We start from the raw sequence: 24,066 nt of genomic DNA, 5'->3' as shown, positions 1-24,066 counted from the left end.
ATCAGAAGTGCTGCCATGTTTATTTTGTGACTTTCCCATACATTTGAGTTTTGTATCTGCTGTATCTTTTGAATTAGGAAAATTACATGCAAACTAAACATGTGCAGACAGGTTTGGTGGCTGCCAGGCAGAATGTGGCATTTAAATATCTAGTTAGAATGCAAATCGTAGGTGTTTAAACAGTGTGGTAACACAAAATTTTCCCTAGATGATTTAAACATGTGGAGATACATCACCGTTAGTTAATCAAACAGACGGACATGATAAAGCCATATGGTTACGACACTGCTGCTACAGCTCAGTTCTGTGAAGGCATGTGTAATAACTAATATCTCACCATTAAAATGTTGCTGCACATCATTTGAACCAAAAGTAAAATCAATCACTTCACTACAACTGTATTCACATTCAGCTGGTGAACACGACATTGTTTACTAGGTATCATCCATTTCCATTGAGACATGGCAGGAAAATTTGACTGTTGTGACCTCCACATGAGTGGAAATGGGAAATGTTCAGATGTGTCAGCAGTTTTTCATTCACGTTAGATTTTTAACATGGCTATGGAGCCCGCCACAGGTCAGCTCTTTAAATCCTCTGAAAGTCTCAATCTGTTCCACTGAGAGAGTTTGAAATATCAGTCATATCTGGGCCAAACACTCCTTCCTCGCAACTTTTAACATCATTAACTGAAGAAGGTGATAGATAATCAATACAGGCAGCATCAGAAATGATGTTATGGTTGAAGCCATTTCCTTTAAAGGACGGTCAAATTGCACATTGCAACCTACTGAACACTGCTCTTCCTTCCAAGCGTGTAGGAGAAACTACGGTGGCCGCCAAAAAATCTGAAAGGCCCAATCTAGAGCCAGTGTTTGGTTTGTCCCATCTCAAATGTGGACCACACTGAACACACTGGACCTTTAAGCTCTTTGATACTTGTTGCACTTTGACCATGGGAACCATGACACAGTGGTGGTGGTGGTGGGGGGCGGCGTAGGAAATGAGCGAGAATACCTACCTTAATGGAGTAAATGCAATCACACCAGTCATGTGATGATGTCACATTGGCCGTGCCTTGAACAGTAGCTTTTTGTTGATGCTTATTTCTCTGCTTTTCCACTTCTTTCCCTTCAGTGCTGTCTCCGACCGTGCTGACTGGGTTGTATTTCTTCCCTCTGCAGTAAAAAAAAAAAAACTGCCAATGTCCAGGGCGTTTGTCTCAATTTATGTTTTCAACCGCCTGTCATTGCACAAATATGACATAACACACGTAGGCAGATTTTAAATGAAGCAGAAAATAGGACCGAAAATAAGCAGCTCATGGAGAGATTGTCATTTGAATAGCTATTTTTCTGTACTGCAAAGTGTTTTTGGACGTGTCAGGGTGCCATCTTTGTAAAACACAAGGTCCTCAAGCCTTTACATAGCAGAGATCAGATGCCTGATAACGAGGTCTGTTAAGATTCTCTTTTCTATCAGTCAGATTTTTACCAGGTGACCTGCACGCCTGACTGAGCTTCAATAGTCTCAGAGGTGGGGGATAGTCTGGTGCATCCTGGCACTATCATGTTTCGTCAAGTTGCGGTTTTCCAAAAGAAAGTGGCGAAGCAGGAGAAACAATAGAAGCTACTTTCAGGTGTGCGGTGTGTTTTCTCATTTGTGTCACAGACTCGCCGCAGCCCCCCTGGGGGTGAGGTGCCCTGGTTTCCCTCACTTGGTAAGAACATCTTAATCCGGACTCTGCTTCAAAAGAGCACAAGTGGTTGTTTTTTGGGGGAGTTTGGGGGGAGGGGGGGCGTGGGATGGCTGAGACCGGTAAATAAAGAAGCGAGGGAACATGGCGAGAAGGGAAGGTGTTAATTTTTGAATGGCTGGGAGAATAAAAGGAAGGGAAGTGATTCAACCTGAGTGAAGAAGTAGGTGACGGGTCTAGCCAGGCAGGGAAGCAGAGCAACATTTTTCAACCGATTATCAAAGATCGTTATTAAGATTCAGTAGGAAAGTGCCTATGACCTTGATTTAATCTTTTACTCCATAGCTACCGATCCAGACAAACCAGACAGTGAAATTTAAACGATAAACTTTTTTTTTTTTTAAGTTTAGAGATTCCTCTGACTTAACTGTAACTTCCTCCCTCTGGGCTTATTGCATTTGCATGTTTTTGGGGATCTTTATGAAGCTTCAGTGAACATGAACTTTATGCCCATGGCCTCAGCCCCCCTCGCCTCTCTTGTTTTAAAAGATGGGCTCGGCTGCATTCCTCAGCGTAATCCTCTCGAACTGGGCCACACCCTGGGCAGAGCAAACATGTGGAGGGGGAATGCACGCAGCCCAGCGGGAGTTGGTGTTCCCCCAGGGTCATTCACACAGACACAATGAGGCACTGACTTGAGCTTAACGTGGGGCTGCAGTGGACCCGGCATTGCTTTGATGAGCCCGTAGGAGACCCCCACCGCTACCGTTCCTTAAACAGGCCTCCTCGTACGCAGACGCATGCACGCACACTAGCTGTCTTCCCAGTGTAAACCATGCCAAATTTCATTTGATCCATGTGATTTCACCCCCTACGCTCCACAGCCCCAGTCGAGCTGATCTGAAGAAAAAAAAAGTTCCCAAGATTGGAGGAGATAAGAGAGGAGGAAGTCAGATCAGCTCACTGTTAATGTCTCATGACCCAGGTCCAGTTAGTCAGTGAAACCTATGTAGTGAAGGGCTCACTGGAATTTTTTTTGTGTAAAGAAAAGCATTTGGATCACCATTAAACTCAGTGATAAACCAGTGTGACAACATGGTTTGTAATAGATGCACTTGAGCCATATAGAACGTTGTTTATTACTGGTAGTGGTTCTTATTCTTTCTCTTTCAAACTTTCCCTTTCACATTCAGTATTTATTATTCCTTATCAGTCATTCACAGGTCATGTCTCGATTATATCAACACGTAAGTCTTCCATGTCTATTTCACCTTATCTTGATTTTCCGTCTTCCCGTAATGTAACATTTGCATGTTAGTGTCATCAGTTTGTATAATTCAGCTTTATTTGGGATAAATATTTACAAAGGTTATTGATGTCGCTACATACTTACAGCATTGCGCTGTTGTTGATCAGAGGAGTTGATACAGTAGGGTACACGCTGGCATTTTAATTGGGCCACTGCGCTGACCCACATCTGTGTGTGTGTGTGTGTGTGTGTGTGTGTGTGAGTGCTGCGATCCCTATATTTCACTGTTTCCCTCTGGGTCTAGCTGCAGAACTGGACGAAGCCGACTATAGACGCTAGTATTCTCAGGATATTCAGACATTACAGGAAATGGGTAATATGCAGTGCTACTGTATACTCTCTATTTTTGTCTGAAGATCCTGTAGCAAATCTTGTCCTCTAGAAACAGGAATTTTGGTAAAGATGTTGCCCTTTAATGTGGGCAGCCAAACTAAAAATAAAATGCAGAGACAACTGAGAATAGCTGGGTAAGTGGTACATGTGAAGGCAGTTTTGTGTCTCATATCAAGCGAGAATATTCCAGACATCAGAAATAGGAAATAGAGCAGCGTCAAAAAATAAAATAATTCCTTTTATATGTTGAAAAGTATGTGTTACTTCTCCCATACTACTAATAATAATATCAAAGTGACTCACATCGTTCAAGTAAGAACATTAGTTATTGAACAGCAGGCCTTTGTATTCAGGCTTTCAATGTATCGCTCAGAGACACAGTTGCAGTTTTATAATGCGACTCAGGCCTCACATATGTAGGGTGACCTCCCTACTCTCTACACCACTCTGCTCGGTGTACTAGAACTTGAACTCCATTACATCTTCTCTATAAAACAGAGAATGTATGGCACTACCGTTGGTCATGTCAGATTGAATAGTAGGTGTTCGTCACCCAGTGAGCCGCCTGCAACATGATGGAGAGACTGAGCACTGAAAATCTGCCCATCTGCTGTACCAGTGTCTCACCTGGTCTCAATCCACCCACTGCCTCTGACTCATCCTCTTTTTCCATCTCTCTCTGCTGCCCACAGTGCAGTGATAAAGTACTAGATTCTCTGCATTTCCTTTTTTTCTCTCTGCAAAAAAAAAAAAAAAAAATACAGCAACTTAAATCAGCACTGCAGAATCAATGCCATCCTCACATTTGGTTATTTCAAAGCCAGCTGGACTCAAACTCCCTCACTGCTGCAGTAGTCGATGCTGTTGTGAGCACCTCTGCAGTAAAGCTGAAGGCAGATCTATGGCGAGTCAGGGCAGGAGGCTTGCTGCGCGCTTGACCTTTAGTATCGGTGTCATTAATTATTGATACGTCGTTTCATCATCACTCATCGGAGACAGACTCAGGTTGTCCCAGTCTAATTCCTACTGAGAGTAGCGTTTTATTTGTCTGCTTTGTTCTCATGCGGTTCCATTTAAAAATGTGTATCATCCTTGAAAAATCCATAGCTTCAGCCTAGTGGGGTTTCTTTTTATTTCCTGGAAAGGCCAAAGATGCCTACTGCTAGCCACAGTATGTTCCCCCGTATTGCAGGTATACTGAAGCATATGGCGTTTGCTGTGGCCCGTATTAAACAGAAATTAATCGTTGCTCAGGAAATGTGTTTCACTGGTCCCCCCAGGCTCCTTTTAATTCTCCTCTGATTATAAAATGGACAAACTTACAAAGACACAGTGCTAAGATGCTCCACAATTCCCACCCAGCCAACCTCAGCTCACACACACACACACACACACACACACACACACACACACCTAGGGAGCTACAAACTGTTAGACAGACAGGCCCAGCTGTCTCCCAGGGGCCAGCCTTTATAATGAGACAGAGATCTTCTTAATTGGCTCCGTCTAATGAGGCAACAGAAATGCCTTCTTTTGGGGCCCTACACCATGATGGGTTCCTTCCACTTTTTTGTCTAAATGACTAGTGGTCTGTGTCAAACAGGCGCAGCATGACACTCAAGTCCCATGTGCCAGTGCAGCCAGCGTTTCTGCCTATATGTTGGCATGTCAGAATCATTCTGCGTTAATAAAGTGAGTATAGACTGCGCTGACAGTGATTGACATGGGCCTGCCTTCTATAAAGCATATTTAAGCGACAATGGAGTGTTCTTGTTCTGACTCACATCTTATTCAGGCTTCACGAGTGGCAGTGATGGACTGGAGCCTGCCATCAGTTCTTGTGAAGCGCTCCCTATGCTGTCTGCACTGCTGCAGTTACTGATGAGCTAAATGGAGACCACCATCTCTGAACTAGCTGTGGCTTTCATCCCGCACGCTAACTTTAAATTTAGCGCGCTCACCATACGCGTAATGACTTCGCTCATTTCATTGAGTCATCATAATGTAGGCGTGCCTCCGCCTGGTCTAAAATGGCTGATTACCCAAAAACAAACCTGCTGTTGCGGACACCGGCATCAGGTTACTGTAGACAATTTATTCAAGGCCAATCTAACTTTCCTCAGAAACATCAAGCTTAATAGGGGAGAGTGCGGCTGCTCCAAATTGGGGTAATTTGATAGAGCTTGCCTGGATGAAAGTCTTGGAGTCGGTGTAAATGACTCTTGCGTATTAGTGAATGAAAGGCTTAAAGCTGTCTAGTTAGAGGGAGAGCTGGGTATTGTTGTGAATGTTTTCATACCAATACACCCTCTCCTAATTCAGATTTGATACCGGTTCTTAAATGATGCTTTATTGGTGCCTCTATTGTTCAGCTGAGCTCACTATAAATTCCCATAACAACAGTAAAACTTGATGTCTATTATTAAAGCATAAATCTGGTTTTATTGTAGTTTTGGCCAATCAGTTCTATTGGGAATAATAACGTTGTAGCCACCAAGTTTATTTCTGATTTCAGGGACCGTGGGTATGTTGCTACAAAGAATAAGAATACAAGCTGTCAAAGCTTTTGAATCTCTTTTGATACCTCAAACATGCATGGTAATGTGTCCTATTCTAGTAGGGATAGATTTTTAATACCCAGTCCAAGCTGGAGGTATTATTTGTATCACACTCTTCCCCCTCGCCCCTACCACGTAGGGTGGGTGGCCATACCATAAAGGTCAACTTCAGGTCATAGAAGCATATCTGTTCCTCTGTGTGTGCGTGCGTGCGCGTTTTGGGCCGACAGGGGGGCCATGCAAAGTTCATGGACGAAAGTGAGATGGCCAATTTCACACCCAGCAGATGCCTGCACCAGTGACCCGCAGCGACAGGTGGAGAACACTAATTGGCAGCGCCTCGCACCGTCACAGAGTAGGGTGAACCCATGGTGGGTGAGGGAATGAAGGAGGGTGAGGAGGATGACAGGGAAAGAGAAGTGATACCAGCGGGGGGTATAAACTGGCACCACATTTGCTGTTGCAAACCATTAAAACATTCATGCTCGGAAGAGCATCAGGCAGGTTTAATGATTGCACGGCTCAGGCACACACTGTACTGGTAGCAATTTATTCCTGGTTTCTTTTTACCAAAAAAGGCATTTCATGGTTGATAAACAAACAGATGTTGCCTTTGAAAACGACTCTCTAATCCCATTCTGTTTGCGTTTCTCGAGCTCTGAGTTGGATTCACTCAGCCTCTCGCTCTCTGTTTGGACTCATTCACTCCACAGACCCAAGGCTCACCTTGAAGAAAACAGGAAGAAGAAGAGGGTGATGACATGGGTGAATACCGCGATCAATATGTTTACCTGCATCCGACGATTTAAAGATAAAACACACCTTGCAGCTCAAAGGCTGTTTGAGTCACTGTACCCTGGTTTATTGATCTCACCTCTTTGAGCAAAAGGGCACTTATTACCTACCCAGTATAAGTACTCATTCAGCCCTCTCTACCATAGTGTTCTCAGCCTTATGAGGACTGTTTTCATCATCTCCATGTGGGCTTAGAGTCTGCCCAGCCCACGGGAGAGAGCATCCTCAGAGGCCTCATCATCACAACCAACAAACAATGTGCCGATCCAGGCGATGCTGCACCTTATTCCCCTTTGGTTGAACATATGAAATTGCACAAACCTGAAAACTGTAGACACACGGTGCACCTGTGGTTTCACATTTATTATCAGATACAGGGGTTACGATTCAGTGTATTGATCATTTTAGGAAAACCTTAGGGCTGGATCTTGTTCAGATATTTCCGATACCGGTACCAGTACTGATACCTCGACTTCGATATTCGTTCCTGAGCTTTTTATACCAATTTTATAAGCTCCATTTTAACAAAAAAGAAGATTTTATACACGTTAAGTTACAATTTCTCACTTAAAAGGAGGAATCAGCTAGAGAAACGTTTTTTACTCTGCACACAACCTGGATAACTGGACTAAAATGAAAAAAACTGATGGAATATCTGTACAGTATTGGAGTTTATAAAATGTATAACTGTCAAAAGTAAAAATAATAAGGAATATGCCATTGTAGCGTACCGTTTGTATAAGTTTGAATGTGATGGGAATGTGATAGAAGATACTTGTGTGCCTCTCCATTCTTACTCAAGTTAATGGGATCTCCAGTTTCTCTGTACTTCGAATCATAAACCTATAGCCCTCAACTTTTTTTTTTTGTCAGCAACCAAAGCTTTAATCTCCAAACTGGAGAGTAAGCAGCCATACAACATTCCTGCCCCTATCTGCTGAGTGTGTTAGAAAGAGGCTTTGATGAATAGATCTGCTCTCTCCCTTCCATCTCATTATCCTCCTTTATCTGTTTTATGGATTTACACAACTCCTCAACACGCTCTGACACGCGGTCGATAGTGTCAGTGGGGGGGAAAGAAGATGTAGGCTAGCTTTTTTTTATTTTCTCGCATTGTTTGTTTAATTTCTCTCATTAGCATTTGCAGTGGATCTCGTGTTATTTTTAGAACGCAGCGGTAGTGGCAGCTTTGATCGCCACAGCGTGATTGGAATTGAGGTGTCTGTTAACAAATGTAAAATTAGTAAATTAAAATAAGGCCTACTAGCTTTCTGCTGTTTCCTCTTGGGGCTGTGGCACAGTTCTTCTCAAACTGGGGCATCAACATCATGTAACCTATTTCTATGAAATGTTTCACTAGTGTGGCCAGTTCCAGTCGGCTAGAGGACGACCACCATATCAACGCAAAGCTGACATGATCCATCTTCTCAGCATAGGGAAATGACAGCTTGTCGAAAGCAGGCTAATGCCTCAGTCTTTTAGCTCTGACTCACCTATCAACAGACTGAGAGGTGGCATTGTCATAGCTGAGTCTTTCTTCAGGGTGTGTATTTGTACAAGTGTGCATGTGCGGTGGAGTGAGCCAGTTGCTTCACTTCAAATGAGCTATATGCATGTGAGCGAGCGCACGCTGGCATAAGTGTGTACCTGTCAGCTACATGCCTGCGTCCCCTCTATGTGTTTATGTGGATATGTGTGTGTGTGCAGATTAGAGGAGCTCTGGAGGGTGGGTTTCATGTCTCAGCAGGTCACAGATGATCAGATTAACTGAAGCAGGGCTTCAGCCTCCAGCTGGATTAGCAGCGGGGACCTGGACTCTGCAGGTGCCTCTGCAGCCATACCATAACCTTCCCAGCAATCATACACACAGATCCAGTGTGGGTAGATACCACCTGAAAGCTGATAACCTTAATTTGTGGCTGGTCCTTTTAAATTGCCTGTGCCTTTTTTTTTTTTTTTTTACTGCACGACTACATGAAAGCTCCTTTGTTGAAATCCTTCAGCCGCTGTGACAGATAAACAAAAACTTGTTTCATAACCTGCACAAGTGTATTTCACAGCTCTTAAAGGAATATTGTTTATACCCTGCAGACAATTTAAGCACACTTATATAGAAAATCACTTCTTGCCATCTCAATTGATTGCAGTGGACCTTTTTGTTTTGATTGAGGCTATTGCAAAGAAGAATAAATCTTTATTCTTTTACATGCAATCAGCCGTGTATTAAGTACCAATGCCAACATCATGGCCTCGGTGTAACATCTACAAATAGTGCAGTTCTAATTATCACAACCAGCTCTCACATTTTCTAGGACCGCCTGAGCTGCAGTTTGAGCTAGCTGATCACCAGCTGCAGTGCCAGTGCTGCATAGTGACAACACTAGCATGTGATTTTCAGCTGATGGACACAGTGGCTTACAAGGAAACAATGTGGGCCAAAGGAGAGACTGATGAAATGTTAAAATGGTGTCAGCCGAAGTGCGATAAACGGACACGTTCAGTTGCTTAAGATGCTTGGGGCGCGGACGAGTGTGATGAGCACATACAGCCTTTATTACACATCTTTAGATGGAGCTGGGAGTGTTTACTTTAGGGGCAAACATTTTGTTTCTCACCTTTATCCCACTCTCCTCCTTTGTCTGTCTCTTCCTAGCTCTCCTTCTCTCTCCTAGGGTAATCTCGGGCGTCAGCAGCAGTACTACTCCTCCATCTGTAGGATTACAGCTGGTGAAACAAAGGCACTTAATTACTGCTGAGGCAACACAGTCTTATGTGTGCTTGTGTGTGTTAGACGTGAAAAAAGAACCCAGACTGTTGTTTCTAAATCACCCTGTCTCTGTCCTTTGCACTAAGAGAATTTTCTTGTTTGCATCCACTGACATTATCACTAATTGTACTGTACTCTTAATAGCCAGGCCAAATAAACCTGATGACAACATAATCAGGGCTAAAAAGGATTTGGGATCCGGCGTACCTCTAAGGTTTTACATTTAAAAGACTTGTTCTTATCCGTGTTCTCCTTTACCAGCCCAAATGTAAGCAAAAAGCCTCTGGCTATCATTTCATAATGGATTTTCAGTGTTTCCTGGTGTCCTGGAGCCTCACCGCTTCAAACAGATCCATTAGTCCAAACGGATCCATTAGAGCACATAAAAACAAAACAGGATCCTTAAGAGAGAGCATTCTCCGAGCTGGAGGATGAAGGGAAGCCCTGTCCATGTGCATCCAGCGCCTCGCTACTCTACCGGGCGCTAGGATCACCGGGTCCGCTTTTTCGCAGCCTTTTGAGCACTGCAGTGCCTGTCCTGTCGGTGTCTTATAGCTGGGGGCTTTCACAGAAGTGGTTTCCTTGTGAACTTATTCCAGGCTGACCCATAACCAGCTGTTAGTGCCCCCGGAAAAGAGACTCTTTTGCAGCAAAGTGAGAAGGGAGAGTAAGAAAGGCAGACATTACGAACAAGAAGTCTTTTTTTCGCATTGATGCCCTGGAGAAGGACAAAATGCGCTGCAAGTTTGGGGTTCAAACTAAAACGTTTCGACTGAGCCAAAACAGACAGAGGGAAAGCAAAGAGGGGGAACGAGGTTGAAAAAGGGAAAGCCAACATTTATGTTTCGTCTGAGGCATAACTTCCTGGAAGCGATCACTCCAGGATCAGTTCCAGTAGCTGTTGCAAGCCAAGAAAAGCTTTTATTTTGATATTTATAGCCACAAATGTCTGTAAACAAAACCCAGGCGATGGATGAGCATGAGCCGCGGACACTCCCCAACAATGCATACGACGTAGCACTAATGGCAGGACGTAGATGCCACACTGCGAGGACAAGACATTGAGGGAGAACGAAAAGAAAAAGAGACGAGGGAACATTGAGAGACAAGGAGAAAGAGTGAGCGCCGACCAACTCCGTCCCCCCCCCGCCTTCGCTGGTCAGTGGGGATACAACAGGTTCCTCGGCTATGCTCTAAGGGGATTACACATATCACAGGCTTCATGTCAGAAAAATTAGTGTCAGTTTCTCACAGCGGCCCTCCTCCTCTCGCGCTGAGAAGGACAATCGGATAAACGAGGGGAAGAAGACTTGTTACAGTTTCTCTGAAGGGTAGAGCCATCCAAAAATACACTGTGCCAGCCAAACCTCTATAAACAAGACCTCACCAGTTGCCTCTGTGGGTATTTTAATGGAAGTCTGTCCCTTTGGGGAGTATTTTCACCATCCTGCTTCACTCTCATTTCACAGCCCATTTTTCCAACCTTCCCTGTGCCGCTGCCTCCACAGCCTTCATGGTGCATTCAGCCGTCACAACTGCCCGGCTTGTGCTGACCCTACATCTTTTAAGCTGTTTTTCCCATGATCTTCATCCCTGATTGTTTTTTTTTTTCTGGACTGTAGTCCGCCAATACTGCCAGTCACACTGCCATTGATCATGTCGCTGTGTGCTGCGCAAGCATCAGGAAGACATCATGATGAGGGCCAGGATATGTAAAGCCTACCCAGCTTCTCTGTGCTGCTGGTGGAGAAGGGGAGTTAATAGAGAAACGCACGCACACATGAGCTCATCCCAGATTCCCAAGATTCAGCATTCATCGATATTGTTTCTTGGTTTGAAGTGTTGATGTGGGAAAGAAAAGCTAATTTCGAGTGTATCCATCTCGGATAATCACCAAGGCTCTAGATTCCCTGTTAAGGGGCGATTGGAACCACAGACATGTAGTCTAAAGGCGCGTCTCCAGTCGCCTTTACGAGGACATTTACAGCTCTTCTGTCGGCTGCAGTCTATAGGCAGCCGCTCTCTGTGTCCTCTGCCTGAGGATAGAGCTCCCATTGAGGGCGAAATGCAAATGTTACAGTGGTGAACGGAGGGGCCCACAACTGAAGCGCTATTCTGCCGAGGGGGTGGAAGACTGGCCCTCTGTGTCTGTGCCACCCACAGACACACAACAGTCATCACTCTGACCATTCAGCCGGGCTGATGGAGGAGGTGGAGGGGGTCGGGGGAAAGGGTTTCTGCCACTGATGAAGATGGCAGCATAAAGCCCAGGCAGGGGATGCTCATGCCAGTTATACATGGAGCATTTTGGCCAGTGCTCGCTGTAAATGGGCAATATTCTGAGGGGGTTGATTGGGTTTCTCAGACTCTGGGCCAGTTCCGTAAGGAGTTGTAGTTTTATAATGGCTCTTGTTTGAGTGTATCGACTGTCTTGGTGTATTTGCAGTAGTATTTATCATAGGAATTACAGGAAAAATGCTTTTAGTTTTTCCCTCTGTCAGATTTTCCTTGCTTTAAGGGAAATATCACAGCTTTCTCAGCCCTGAATCAGGCTCTCACAGGGTGCAGCTGTCTCACGAGGGATAGCCCTTGTCTCTCTGTGTCTGGTTAACATTATTAACAAACTCATTCTTAAAATGTTGCCTGCTGACAGTGGAAAGACATCCAGACATTGAAAGCCGAACACTGTAAAACTTCATTAGTGGTAAGCAGAAGTACGACAGAGAAGTGGGTCACTCGCAGTTCAAAACGTATAAGGTCAGAGGATGAATGTTTTCCCTGCAAGTGTTTTTCAGTTTTCTAGCCGTTTCTGCAGCACAATAATAAATGTTGTTTTAGGGGAGGAGAAGTGTACCCTACCCAGCGCTCTGTCACTGTTTGGGTGAATTGTTTTTTTTGTGTTTTGTGCTCTCATGCCAGTGAGTTTGCCTTGTTTTTTCTCTTTCCCTTCGCTAAAGGTTTATCGACTGAACATTGTGTGCCCCTTTTCTGATTTGGAGTGTGATCGGTGGAATGCTGAGAAAAATGAATTTTCCAACCAGGATAGATGGTTTTGCAAGTAACAAATATGTTAATTATGATTCATCTGTAGACAGTTTTCTGGATTGATCTATCTATTTTTTTGTATTCGAATGTCAAAAAACACAGAGAATTCCAATCAGGAATGTTTTAATGCCTAAGTTGACGTCTTCAAGTTTTATTCAACCAACAGCCCAAACTGCAAATATTTTCAGCTTACAGTGATAAAAAAAAAGAGAAAAGCTGCAAATTCTAACATTTGAGAGGCTAGAAATGGCGAATGAATGTCAATTTACTTAATAAATGACTGAATAGAGTAAGGTTAAATTAAAGTACCACCAGCTAATATAGCGTTTTATGCCAGAGTGCATTTCCAGAAGTAATTAATTGGCCCTAATTACAAGAAGTAAAAAACAATTGGAGGAGCTTCAGAGGGTGAGGTTAGTGTAATCCTCCTCTATTTATGAAATTAGTTGCCTTTATCCCATTCCCCCCTGGATCAACCCTAATACGGAACCCATTTTTATTGACATTACTACTGTATGGAAACTTGGCAAACAATAAGTGCCGTCTTGCTGGCGATGGCTGCGGGGATTTGAACAAACATGCCAGCAGTAACGTCTCTTGGATGGAGGATCTGTTTCAAGTGAAAACAACCGATAATCTATCTTTGATCCCTCCTTCATTGTTCGCTTTTCACCGCGACGCAAGGAGATAATTATCCAATCTGAATCAAAGCAGCTATTAGTGCATCCCAAAGCATGGATCATAGCATTTCATACACACACAAGGGCAACGGCGCAGCCTACAATGGGAGGTTGCCATGTGAGCGACCCTGCTGAAAGGTATAATTTCACCGTGTAGCTATGGCTACACACCGGTGGCTGGCGCGTGAATCACAGAGGTGCCTTGGTGCTTTCAAAGATCCTTTTCATAGACGGCTGCTCGGAGGCAATGCCCGCGATGAATGGATTTCTGCTCTGCTCCGAGTGGGTGGCTTAGACAGAAGGCACAGTGTGCGTCTCTCCGTGTGGGTGTCTGTGTGTTTGCGTGTGTCTGCCACCCTCTCAAAAAGATAAAGGTCTGAAACCAGATGATGGCACAGCATTGTCATCAGCTGCTTTTTAGCACCGTCATTGTCACATCGGTGGACCACCTCACCCAACAGCCATAAGCACTCCTCCTACTTTTTATTTATTTCTTTTTGTGATGCAGTGCCGCCTTTTCCACAAAAGCTTACCTCATCTTATGTGCTTAGAATTCCCAAGTGTGGCAAACTGCAGCCTGGACCCCTCATTGATGATCATCAGTATTAGTCGCACACTCCAAATGTACTGTAATTGCTATGTAGGACCTTCACTACGCACTTCTTGCAATTGGCCTTATCATGTTTTATTAAAGTAAGAATTACTTCTCCCATAAAGCAGATGTTAGATTTTCACCCTTACTTAGAGCTAATCAGAGAGACGTGATGTGGGTGAAAGCTTTTTAACTGCTGTGCACAGTACTAATAAATTAACACCTCCCTGACTTTAATGAAAGCATCATAATGTTTGTGTGGGGGTGTGCGTTTTTTTTTTTTTTTTTTTAAATCAACATTGTTACTTGATGACAGCTGCAAATGCATTGGAAGTCTTTTCCAGGAAAGGATTAGCCCAGAATATAGCCTTACTACCTGACCTCATATTTCCAGCAAAAATTCCTCTAAATGAACTGATCTCCTCTTTTGTGTTCAACCTAATGCTTTAACACCCCCAAAGGATATCAGCCATTTTGATGTCCTTTAACCATATTTATAGCAAATCCATATCCTCTTCACTACTAGGCATTGAGACTTCCAGGAGTCTAAGCTAGTAAAAGACTGTGAATAACGCTGTATGTGTGGAAAGTGACATTTTTACATCAACATTAAAATGTCTAAAAATGCTGCATTGTGCGTGCCCAACACAGGTAGTAATGTGAAGGTCAGACTCCTCGCCAATAAAATCCTGTTTCATAGTATTATAAAGCACTCTGTAGTGTCTTAGTGTCTTATTGTCTCATTTGGCATCTTCAAACTATCTATTACTCAAACCAGACATCCTGGATCGGATTTCACCTCTTCATCTGCACCTGTAGCACCACAAATCTATGATGAAAACTGGATGTTTCAAGATTGCGCCTACTCACCTTTGACTCATTAACCCTCCTATTTATTTCACCTAACTCTCCTTATTCCTAATCCTAATCCTCCCATCTATCAACACCAATCGCTTTATACATTGAAATTGAAATACATGAAATAAGGCTGCTCAATTAATCGAAATATGATCATGATTACGATTTTGGGGCCAAACGATCTCAAAACTAATAAAATCGGAGGGAAACGATTTTATTTCATTTTCTGTTGTGCAACGTTGTATAGAAAAAAGCTGAGCCCCTGAATTGGGACACAGCCACAGTCTGCGTATTTCGCGCATTTGTATTTCCGTCTCTCCCCCGCAGCAAGCACTGCACATCTCGGTATACTCGCCGTTCCCGACCTGTCGCGCGACAATGTGAAGTTAGTACTTGTGCCGGTGGTTGCGACACTAGTTGCAGTCTTCTCCTGTCACGTTGTTTTTGTTTGAACAGGTAACGTGGAGACTTACAAATGTTTATGGGGAAAGGAAAGTGTAACTGAGGACTTCCTTGCAAAGTGTTTTTGACAAATGTCCAATAAATGCAGCATGTTTCTGAAGTTTAAAAAAATAATCGTTTGAATAATTGTGATTTCAATTTTGATCCAAATAATCGTCATTATGATTTTTTCCATAATCGAGCAGCCCTAACATGAAATTACAGCTATATTTGTATGATTCATCTCTCTTGTATAAACATGCAGCTCCAAGTAATTTCCTTGACGCTTTCATTTTCAGTTGTACAAAACTTTAAAGTTGTTTTTTCAACTGTTAAGCTTTGTTGAGCATGCACAGAGGTGTTCATGCTCATCGCAGTATTCTCCAAAATGCAAGGAGGCATGCAAACAAAATATTCTTTGAATAAGCAAGAAGTCAACGAGTATTACTGGAAGAATGTCATTATCCATCATGGCTGCAAGAGCTGCCTGGCAACAGTAGTAAACACAATATACTGCCAAACGGTGCATTTGTGCATGGTAATTATTTCTGTTGCTTACCTCCAAATTGTTCAGCTCGATTTAGAATCATTTGGCTGTCGGTGTGGTCTCTCGAGGAAGGGTCGTAGAGGCCAACCTGCTTGGCCAGTTTCCATCCACGTTGAAAATTTGCGCAACTGTGGAAGCTTGCAAAACAGAACAGCATCTAGTATTTTTCTTTAGCCCGACGTACAGTATACACACAGGTCTACTTCTTTAGTTGACACATATTGTGTATGACCTCTTGAGGTCGTTCAGTTTACCGCAAATAATGAATGTTTATATAGTTGAATGCTGCACTGAATTCTTTCACAGTTTTTTAAAAAGAAATTCCATTACCATGACAGCCCCAGCCAAGGTAATTAACTTATTTTCTTCTTCCACCTCTAAACTAGACAAAAAGGAAGCCCGAAGACAAATCAAACCTAATTCATGCAGACCAGACACAATGCTGTGATAGATCATGAGCACATCAGTGAGATAAGGCTCTCAAACAAAGTTTGACAGGATGAAAGAAGAAGGTTTTTACGAGTCCAAGGCCTGCACTTAGTGCGACAGCCCCTGTGCGTTATGAAACACTCTCCCAAGTAGCTTCACCGCCATTTACCCCATCACTTTAAATGGGGAATAATGATGAGCAATTGCGAAAAGCATACATCACTCACAGGCTGTAGATGAACTGAATGGAGCAAAAGGGGGGGGGTTAACTCTACTCGTAAGTCCACAGTGACTGACAAAGTGAGCGGTGTGTGGTGGCGTGTGTTTGCGCGCGCCGTGTGCACATGTCTTTATCTGTGCCCGTCTGCGTCTGTGATCTCCGTAGGGCGTGATGGTGATGCTGTGCTTCCCTGCAGACTCGGTTTGGGATGCCGTCCAGAGCTCAGCTTCAGCACCGGCTCCCTCTCTCACACTCACACAGAGTCACACCCGCCCCCACACAGTTTCTCCTGCACACACACATGCACTGTTACACCAGCCTACGCATCCTCTCTCGTGGATGCAGAGACACACATAGATACACACACACACACACACACACACACACACACACACACACACACACCTTTTCCCAGTGTCGGCGGCGGTGCATACTGTAAGGCTCCAATTAGTTTTGACACCTCTGAGGTTTTTGGTTTGCGGGGTTCAGCGCTAACGTTATTCCTCTGGTATGGACAGGGCTTAACAGATCTGTGTGTGTTTGGTGTGCGGCGGTGTGTTTATCTGTGTGCATGTATGCCTGTGCTGGTGCGTGTGGGCGATGCTTGTTGTGATCGTGTGATTTAGTATGCATATGTGTGGGCAGGTGTGAGGTTGTGCATGTGAACCATAAGGGGGGGCTGGGTATCAGTGGCTTGCTGCAGCTTTATCTCCAGGGTGTGGAGGTCAGTCCCATCTGACTCGTGACTCTCATCATTACAGAGCTGCTCCAGGGTCTCTGTGAATGTCGAACCTGTTATCTGACTCTTGCGCCGCCAGCGTATGTCTCATAAGCAAAACATCTTTATTCTTATTTTTGTGTTTTTTTAATGTGAAAACAAAAAATTACAAAGAAGCCTATAGTGTCTACAGGCTTAATATCCTTTTGTGGTGGCTTCAAATCATTGAGAGGAAAGTAATTGTAGCAACACAAATAGTGTGTTAGATGCTCTGTGGGGTGTCTTTAATATCTGTCTGGAAGAAACGAATAGCCAGGCTTTATTAGTTTTCCCTTTGATGAGACTTGAAGATTATTTGTTATTTACACTGAGAGCCGGGCTTATACCTTGAGCTGTGCTTGATTAAAAGTTCATCTCTGTTTGCCTGCCCACCTAACAAAGGTCTCAGTGTGGCTACGTAGACTTGAACAGGTTTAGTAGCTAATTCAAATCCCTGTAGCATGATGAGGGACACTCTGGGCTTTAAAGCTGTTGTGTTAACAGAAATAATCCATATCATGCTTTTATTCATTTGTATCACGGCTCATGGGATGTGTTCCAGTTATGTGCTTTACTAAGAATAGTATAAGAGAAGAAGAAGAAGTTTTGTTTTTTTTTTTGCATCCAGACCTCAACCTCACCTGGCAATACTGGCAAAAACCAAATATCACAGTTTTTGTTAGCATAACCAGTGTGTAACATTTAGGAGGCTCTATTGGCAGGTACCTTAGAATGAGCTGTTTTAATCAGAGGGAGCGGGTCCTCTCTATGGAGGCCGCCATGTTCAACCGCCATGTTTTTTTCTACAGAATTATTTGATAACAAGCTAGTTCTTTAAAAAACATATCAGGATGTTGATATATTGTTAATATATCCTCCAGCTCTAGTTAAAGCCGGCTCTTCTCGTTCATTGCCAGATCAATGGCTCTGTCTGGTGACTTGTTGTCATTTCATATGTTTCATTCAGGACTTAAATTGCTGTCAGAGTGCAACTTAATTGAGTAACTAACCTGAGTCATCACCACGCGTCATCTTTCCTCATGAGAGGAAATGAGAGAAAGGACTCTACGTCATTGCTAAACAGGCCGCTGCGATTTGACTCTTACGTGTCGAGGAGTTAAGGGGAATTGGACCCCCTCACGCTAAGACTGATTCTAATTTAACTCTACTCCCCATTCGTCCTCCTTCACATTCACCAAGACGTGCCATGTCACGCCGGCCATTTCCCTGTGTTCTCCCCTTTCCCCCTCTGTGCTAATTCATATCACTCCACTCTGCCCACATCTTTTCCACCGCTCCACCTTAACTTTCCATCTTCCCCACAGCTCCACTACTGTATCCTACCCTTCACTATGTTGCTCCCTCCTGACCTCTCTCTTTTCTTCCACCCACTCTCCTCGCAATAAGCACTGCAATGAGGATCCATATTGGATTATTGTGTTTGCCATTAGCCTCTGGCTTGACAGTGTAATTGCCTTCTTCCAGCAGGGTCTCTGTAAGCCTGACCCTGCCAACCCTGCATTTGCATTTCCACAGAGAATACTCGACGACCTGTCCGTCAGAAAGCTACAGAGGTTTAGTCCTGATGGCTAGATAACTAAAATCAAAACTGGAGCCCCCGGTCTGTGTGTGCAGGGCGCAGGCAGGACCAAGACCTGCCAGGGTTACACAAGCTAACAAGTCAGAAGCTGGTAATCATCTCTCACAACAATGTTTCTACTCAGAGCTGAGAGCTACCTGCTAGTCACAAGCACTCCCCAATGCCTAGCTCTCATAATGTGGGAGACACACGCTCCCCAAGTATGAATATGGATGCTACCTTCAAGCACTTGTTTTGGAGTCAAATGCCCACATATATGCCATTTCCTCAGGCAGTAACACAACCTGTTTCATCGTCAGGTTTATTATCAAAAGCTTGCTTTTCAGTTCATTCTGTTGATCAGAGACTCCATGGTTTCAGACTGTTAACAGCCTTGTCTGTGTTTCTCTCTCTCTCTCTCTCTCTCTCTCTCTCTCTCTCTCTCTCTCTCTCTCCCCACCAACTTTCTCCCGCTCAGGGCCGTTGCACGCGAGAGAACTGCAAATACCTCCACCCGCCCGCTCACCTGAAGACCCAGCTGGAGATCAACGGGCGAAATAACCTGATCCAGCAGAAGACAGCGGCCGCCATGTTGGCTCAACAGATGCAGTTCATGATCCCCGGCACCACCATGCAACCTGTGGTTAGTGCTGGCCTCGCTGCTGTGGGAATAGACTGGCGGTGCAGCGTGACTCACTAAGAAAATAGCCGTGAACGCTTTTTTGTTGTGCTGCACTGTAAAAAGTTTGGATTCGCTCCTGTTAAAACATCTTTGCACATTAAGTTACAGCAGTTCAAGTGAATTCAACATTTTGCAATATCACATAGTTTATGTTACTTACATGTTTTTGTTTAATTGGTTAATTTAAAAAGTTGGTATTAAATGTTGCTTACATTACTTTGACTAAAGTTACCCTTCATGCCAGTATACATTTATTTTAGTGTCAACTGGCGTAAGCTTTAACTGACAAGCAGGGCGTGATTCACTGAGAAAACATGAGAATTCTGTTACAATGCATCCATACAGCCTCCTATTAGACACTTAATCTTTCCTCTCAGATTACCCTGTTTTCAGATTACATTTCGGAGTAGATAGATCATGAATTTGTTCTCACAATAGTTATTGAGATGCCCTTGAGCAAAGCATAAAAGTACTCTCTTGGAGACTGTGGTTGCACTGGGCAGCTGCCAGGTGTGAACGTGTTTAACTGCATCAGTGTAAGGCTGGGTGTAGCTGAAAAAGAACATGCCTGCTCAGCTAAAATCTTCCCTGGGTACATTGAGGGTAAAAAAAAAAAAAAAAAAATCCCTCATCTCTTGTTTCTACCCTCGCTTCCCTCTCTCGCCACTTTTCTGTGAAACCTATTCCTCTCCGCTCCCCCGGCTCTGTCTCTCTCTCTCGCTACCTGTCACACCCCCCCCCCCTCGCCTCTCATCTTTCTCACCTCTCTGCACAGCTGCGCCTTTCGTTTATTTGCCTCTTGTGTCTCTTTCCTCTAACTTTTCTCCTTCCTTTCCATCTCTGCACCCTCTTTCTGCCTTTCACCCTCCACTTCCCGTTGTCCCTCCCTTCATATATCACATTCATCTTCACCGCTCAACCATTGCCTTCGTCCCTGTCTAGAATTTTACTTAAGAATGTGAAAAGTAGCTAAAACAAGAAAAGAGCAGTCATGACAACAGAGAGGAGTTGTTGTTGGTAAACTGTATTTTCTCTCCATGTGCAGCAGACGTTTCCAGTCAGCCAGGGCCTGGGCTCCAGCGCAGGTTTGAGCTACACGCCTTACCTGACTCCCATGTCCCACAGCATGGGCCTGGTGCCCACAGACATCTTGCCCAGCACCCCTTGCATCGTCCCCGGCAGCCCGCCCGTCTCCGTGACCGCCGGCTCTTCCTCCAACCAGAAACTGCTGCGTACCGACAAGCTGGAGGTGACCCACCCAATGACAGTCCTCCCTCTCTCAGACAACACCAGCATGCCAGCTAATCATAGCTAATGTTCTCTTAGAGGTCATGAATTGTAATTATAATAATGGTAACATCTCGCTGTGATTAAGGGCGTGAAAGAGATGCAATAGATTTGTGGTGCTAATGAGCATCATTTATAGCTCCAGAGCTTTTACAGGAAGGCCTCTGGGCATTATGGTTTTGATACAATAGGCGCAAATACGTGTGTAACGTCTGAAAAGATTCTCTACATACTGTGGAGTGAAAACATACTAACCACCTCCATGGTTACCACAAGAGTTGGCATAGCAACAAATAAAATACAGCTATATGGGGATTCTTAGCAGCATTCAAACACATCTTTAGCCTTTGAGTTAACTTTTTAAATCCAACTTCTTTTGGTACAAAAGGCACCCAGAGAAGGACCTGAAAGGATAAGCAAGTTTTACACAATCTGTTTCATAAGCAAGAAATAAATGACTTAAACACATTCAAGGTGAAAAAAGCAGTTCAGGTTCGTCAAACGTGTGTTTACACAACCAGGTTTTGTGTGTAGTTGTTGTATTTGCCCGATCTGAACTAAAGGCTGAAAGGCACACATGATTCTCTCTCCTGAAAGTAATTTTTCATCGAAATAACATTATCAGCTTGCTTGATAGGTTTTTTTTTTACCTCTGCATTATCCTTGAGCGAAGTTAAGGAACATCTGATTGTGTTACCCCTTACAGAAATAATTAAGGCCCATATCAGAAACATGATTATTAAAAAAGAGATAGTGTGAAATTACAGTTATGTCCAATTGGAATTTGCTCAACACATACTGGGACTTGTTAGACAGCCACAGTTAGACTGGGACTCCATCTGCCCCCTGGCAAACAGCTCTGAATGAGAATAGATTGCAGATTGTGAAACAGTGCAAAAAGGGGGAGTTTTTTTTTCCACTACACTTATAAAGATAAACAATAATCTCCCTAAGACCTGGAGGTGATGCGTAGGTGTGTGCCTGTATGTGTTTTTCTCCGGGAGTGCTATCACTTAGCAACTGAATGAAGTTGGCTCTAATGAAACAGTATCCCTCTGAGACACGTATACACTCCCACACAAAGCCAGCATGTGTGTGCACACGTGTGTGTCTCTGTTGTGTTTTTTGCACATGTGTATGTGCTTGTTTTTACCGTTGCGTGTGAATTTGTGCAAACGTTCCTCGTGTATGTGTGTGCGCACATACACTGTGTGTCTCAGTCCCAGAGTGCAAGTCAAAAGCAGATCCCCCTGTGATTACGCCGAGGCCTCTGAACAGTTGAACACTGACTGGTTCACCGATTCCGCAATCATTTGGGTTTGGCACACACTGCAGTTTAGTTAGACGTTAAGGCTTTTTCACACCAAGTCTAAAACTAATTTATCGTCTGTGTTTAAAAAAAGAGAAAAAAGAAAGGTTGGTGTGAGTCTGGTGCAGCAGAATAAAATAAAACCTTTCTACGCTCCACTTCCTATGCTGTGGATAAGCCTAAAAACGGCACAGCCTTCCGATGTTTGTTCCCCTGATTTATGCATTTTGGTGGTTTCTTCACCATCTTTTAACATATAAGTAAAGGTTGGAGCAGAGTTATTAACTTAAGCTACTTCTCAGGAGAGTTGCACACACATATTTTTGCGCAAGAGTATCAGACTTGGTGTGAAAAGGCCTCAAGGCTTGTTGGCTCTACGTGCAGTGTTAAAATATGTATTAAGATTCTCATTTTCAAAACAGTCAGACACCAGAATGCCAAATACTTTTAAAAAAATCTAATATCTTAATCAAGATTTTGATCCCTGCATGAGTTACTGTGGTGGATGCTTGATCATGCACTACAGTTAGAGGGTGACAAGAAATAAATGGAATTGAATGCAGCCAATGCACAGTGATGGATACAGTGATTCTGACTACATGTACTGAAAGTTCAAGTATTTACAGTTTGTGTGTCTGTGTCTATTTCTTTGTTTTCTCTTTTTGCATGCATCAATCTGTGTGTGTGTGTGTGTGTGTGTGTGTGTGTGTGTGTCTGTGTGTCTGTGTGTGCGTGTGTCTGTGTGTTTGCTCGTGCGGCGTCATTCTCAGGTCTGCCGCGAGTTCCAGCGGGGCAACTGTGCCCGTGGGGAGACCGACTGCCGCTTCGCCCACCCGAGCGACAGCCCGATGATCGACACCAGCGACAACACGGTCACCGTCTGCATGGACTACATCAAGAGCCGCTGCTCCCGCGAGAAGTGCAAGTACTTCCACCCCCCGGCCCACCTGCAGGCCAAGATCAAGGCCGCCCAACACCAGGCCAACCAGACAGCTGTGGCCGCGCAAGCCGCCGCCACAGCTGCAGCCATGGTGAGAGCACAGCACTACCGATCTACCTACCTACTGTAGCCTGTTCCTACACAGCAGTAGAGCAGGAAACACACACACACACACACACACACACACACACACGTCCTTGTAGTAACCAAACAAATCTCACAATGTTTCTGCTTGTTTAGAGTACTTATAGAGGAAGAGCTTGTAATGTCTGGATGGGACATAAGGCTATTTTATAGCACCTACATACAGAGTACCTTGGACTTTCCAATAAGAGCTTAGCCTTTCTTTATAATATCCAGGGAGGATTGTGTAGGGCACAGATAAAAAAGTTATTATTGGAGGTTTTATGGTTGTGGAAAAGTAAGCAAACCCAGTATATACAGTATTATTCAGTCTCTAAAAAACATTTATATTAGCACAGCGGTGTTGGTACAAACCTAGGTACCTGCAAAGATTGGAATACATAATGTAACCGGTAGCTGATCGAACACAGCCCAACACTTTGTATGATACAGTCTAATCATTAGCTGTTTTTTCTTGATCTCTTTTGAACCAGTTAAGATACACATAAGCACACATAGGCTCACTGAATACACGTGACATTATTACAAACCATCTTGGTTTACACAACATGTAAACACATGCTGTTGATGATGACACCCATAGTGACATAAAATGTGGAGCGCTGCTTTATTACTGTATAAAACATACCCACCTCTGCTGGTTTATTCTAGTGGACTCCAGTGTGCAATTCACTAACAATAGTCACCCCAAAGTGAGGCCATTGTATACAATAAACAGGCTTTAGTGAGACCTAAACGCATCAGTATAATGCCGCAAGAACAATCTGTTATTATCTCACCGCAGTCTGCTTTTATTTTCCAATGCCCTTGGTTCATACAGAGACAATGTGCTGGCTCACTCCCCTCCCCATCCCACCTCCCCCCCTGCTCTCAATGATAAGTGCGGCTCTCTGCAGATCAGTGCAAATTGAATCAGGGATGGATGAGGATGCAGCCACAGGGGTGGGGGTTTACCCTCCTCTGCCTTTAGTCAGAAAAGTCCCCCAACAGGCTAAGGAAGAGACAAAAACAGTAAGACAGACAGGCAGATGGAAACACAGGCAGGCAGACAGGCAGACAGATGTGAGAAAGGTTTGGCAGTGTGTCCTGGCTGTGCCC

The 24,066-nt window shown here is 43.9% G+C and overlaps 1 protein-coding gene across 13 annotated transcripts in view; it reads left to right on the top strand.

Moving 5' to 3' along the window:
- mbnl2 (muscleblind-like splicing regulator 2) overlaps nt 1-24,066 on the top strand; it is a 54,012-nt gene that overhangs the window by 15,773 nt on the left and 14,173 nt on the right. For 12 of the 13 annotated variants that reach the window (XM_051428256.1, XM_051428263.1, XM_051428257.1 and 9 more), the window contains exons 3-5: nt 19,085-19,249; nt 20,334-20,537; nt 22,655-22,915. In XM_051428256.1, the coding sequence (XP_051284216.1) occupies nt 19,085-19,249; nt 20,334-20,537; nt 22,655-22,915 (630 nt within the window). The remainder of the gene's footprint in view (nt 1-19,084; nt 19,250-20,333; nt 20,538-22,654; nt 22,916-24,066) is intronic. The other variant, XM_051428254.1, reaches the window with a different exon arrangement.

Source organism: Dicentrarchus labrax, unplaced genomic scaffold (genome assembly GCF_905237075.1).
Source record: "Dicentrarchus labrax unplaced genomic scaffold, dlabrax2021, whole genome shotgun sequence".
Classification (NCBI taxonomy): domain Eukaryota; kingdom Metazoa; phylum Chordata; class Actinopteri; family Moronidae; genus Dicentrarchus; species Dicentrarchus labrax.
Note: the sequence above shows the minus strand (reverse complement) of the source record. Positions and strands in the feature narration are given on the sequence as shown.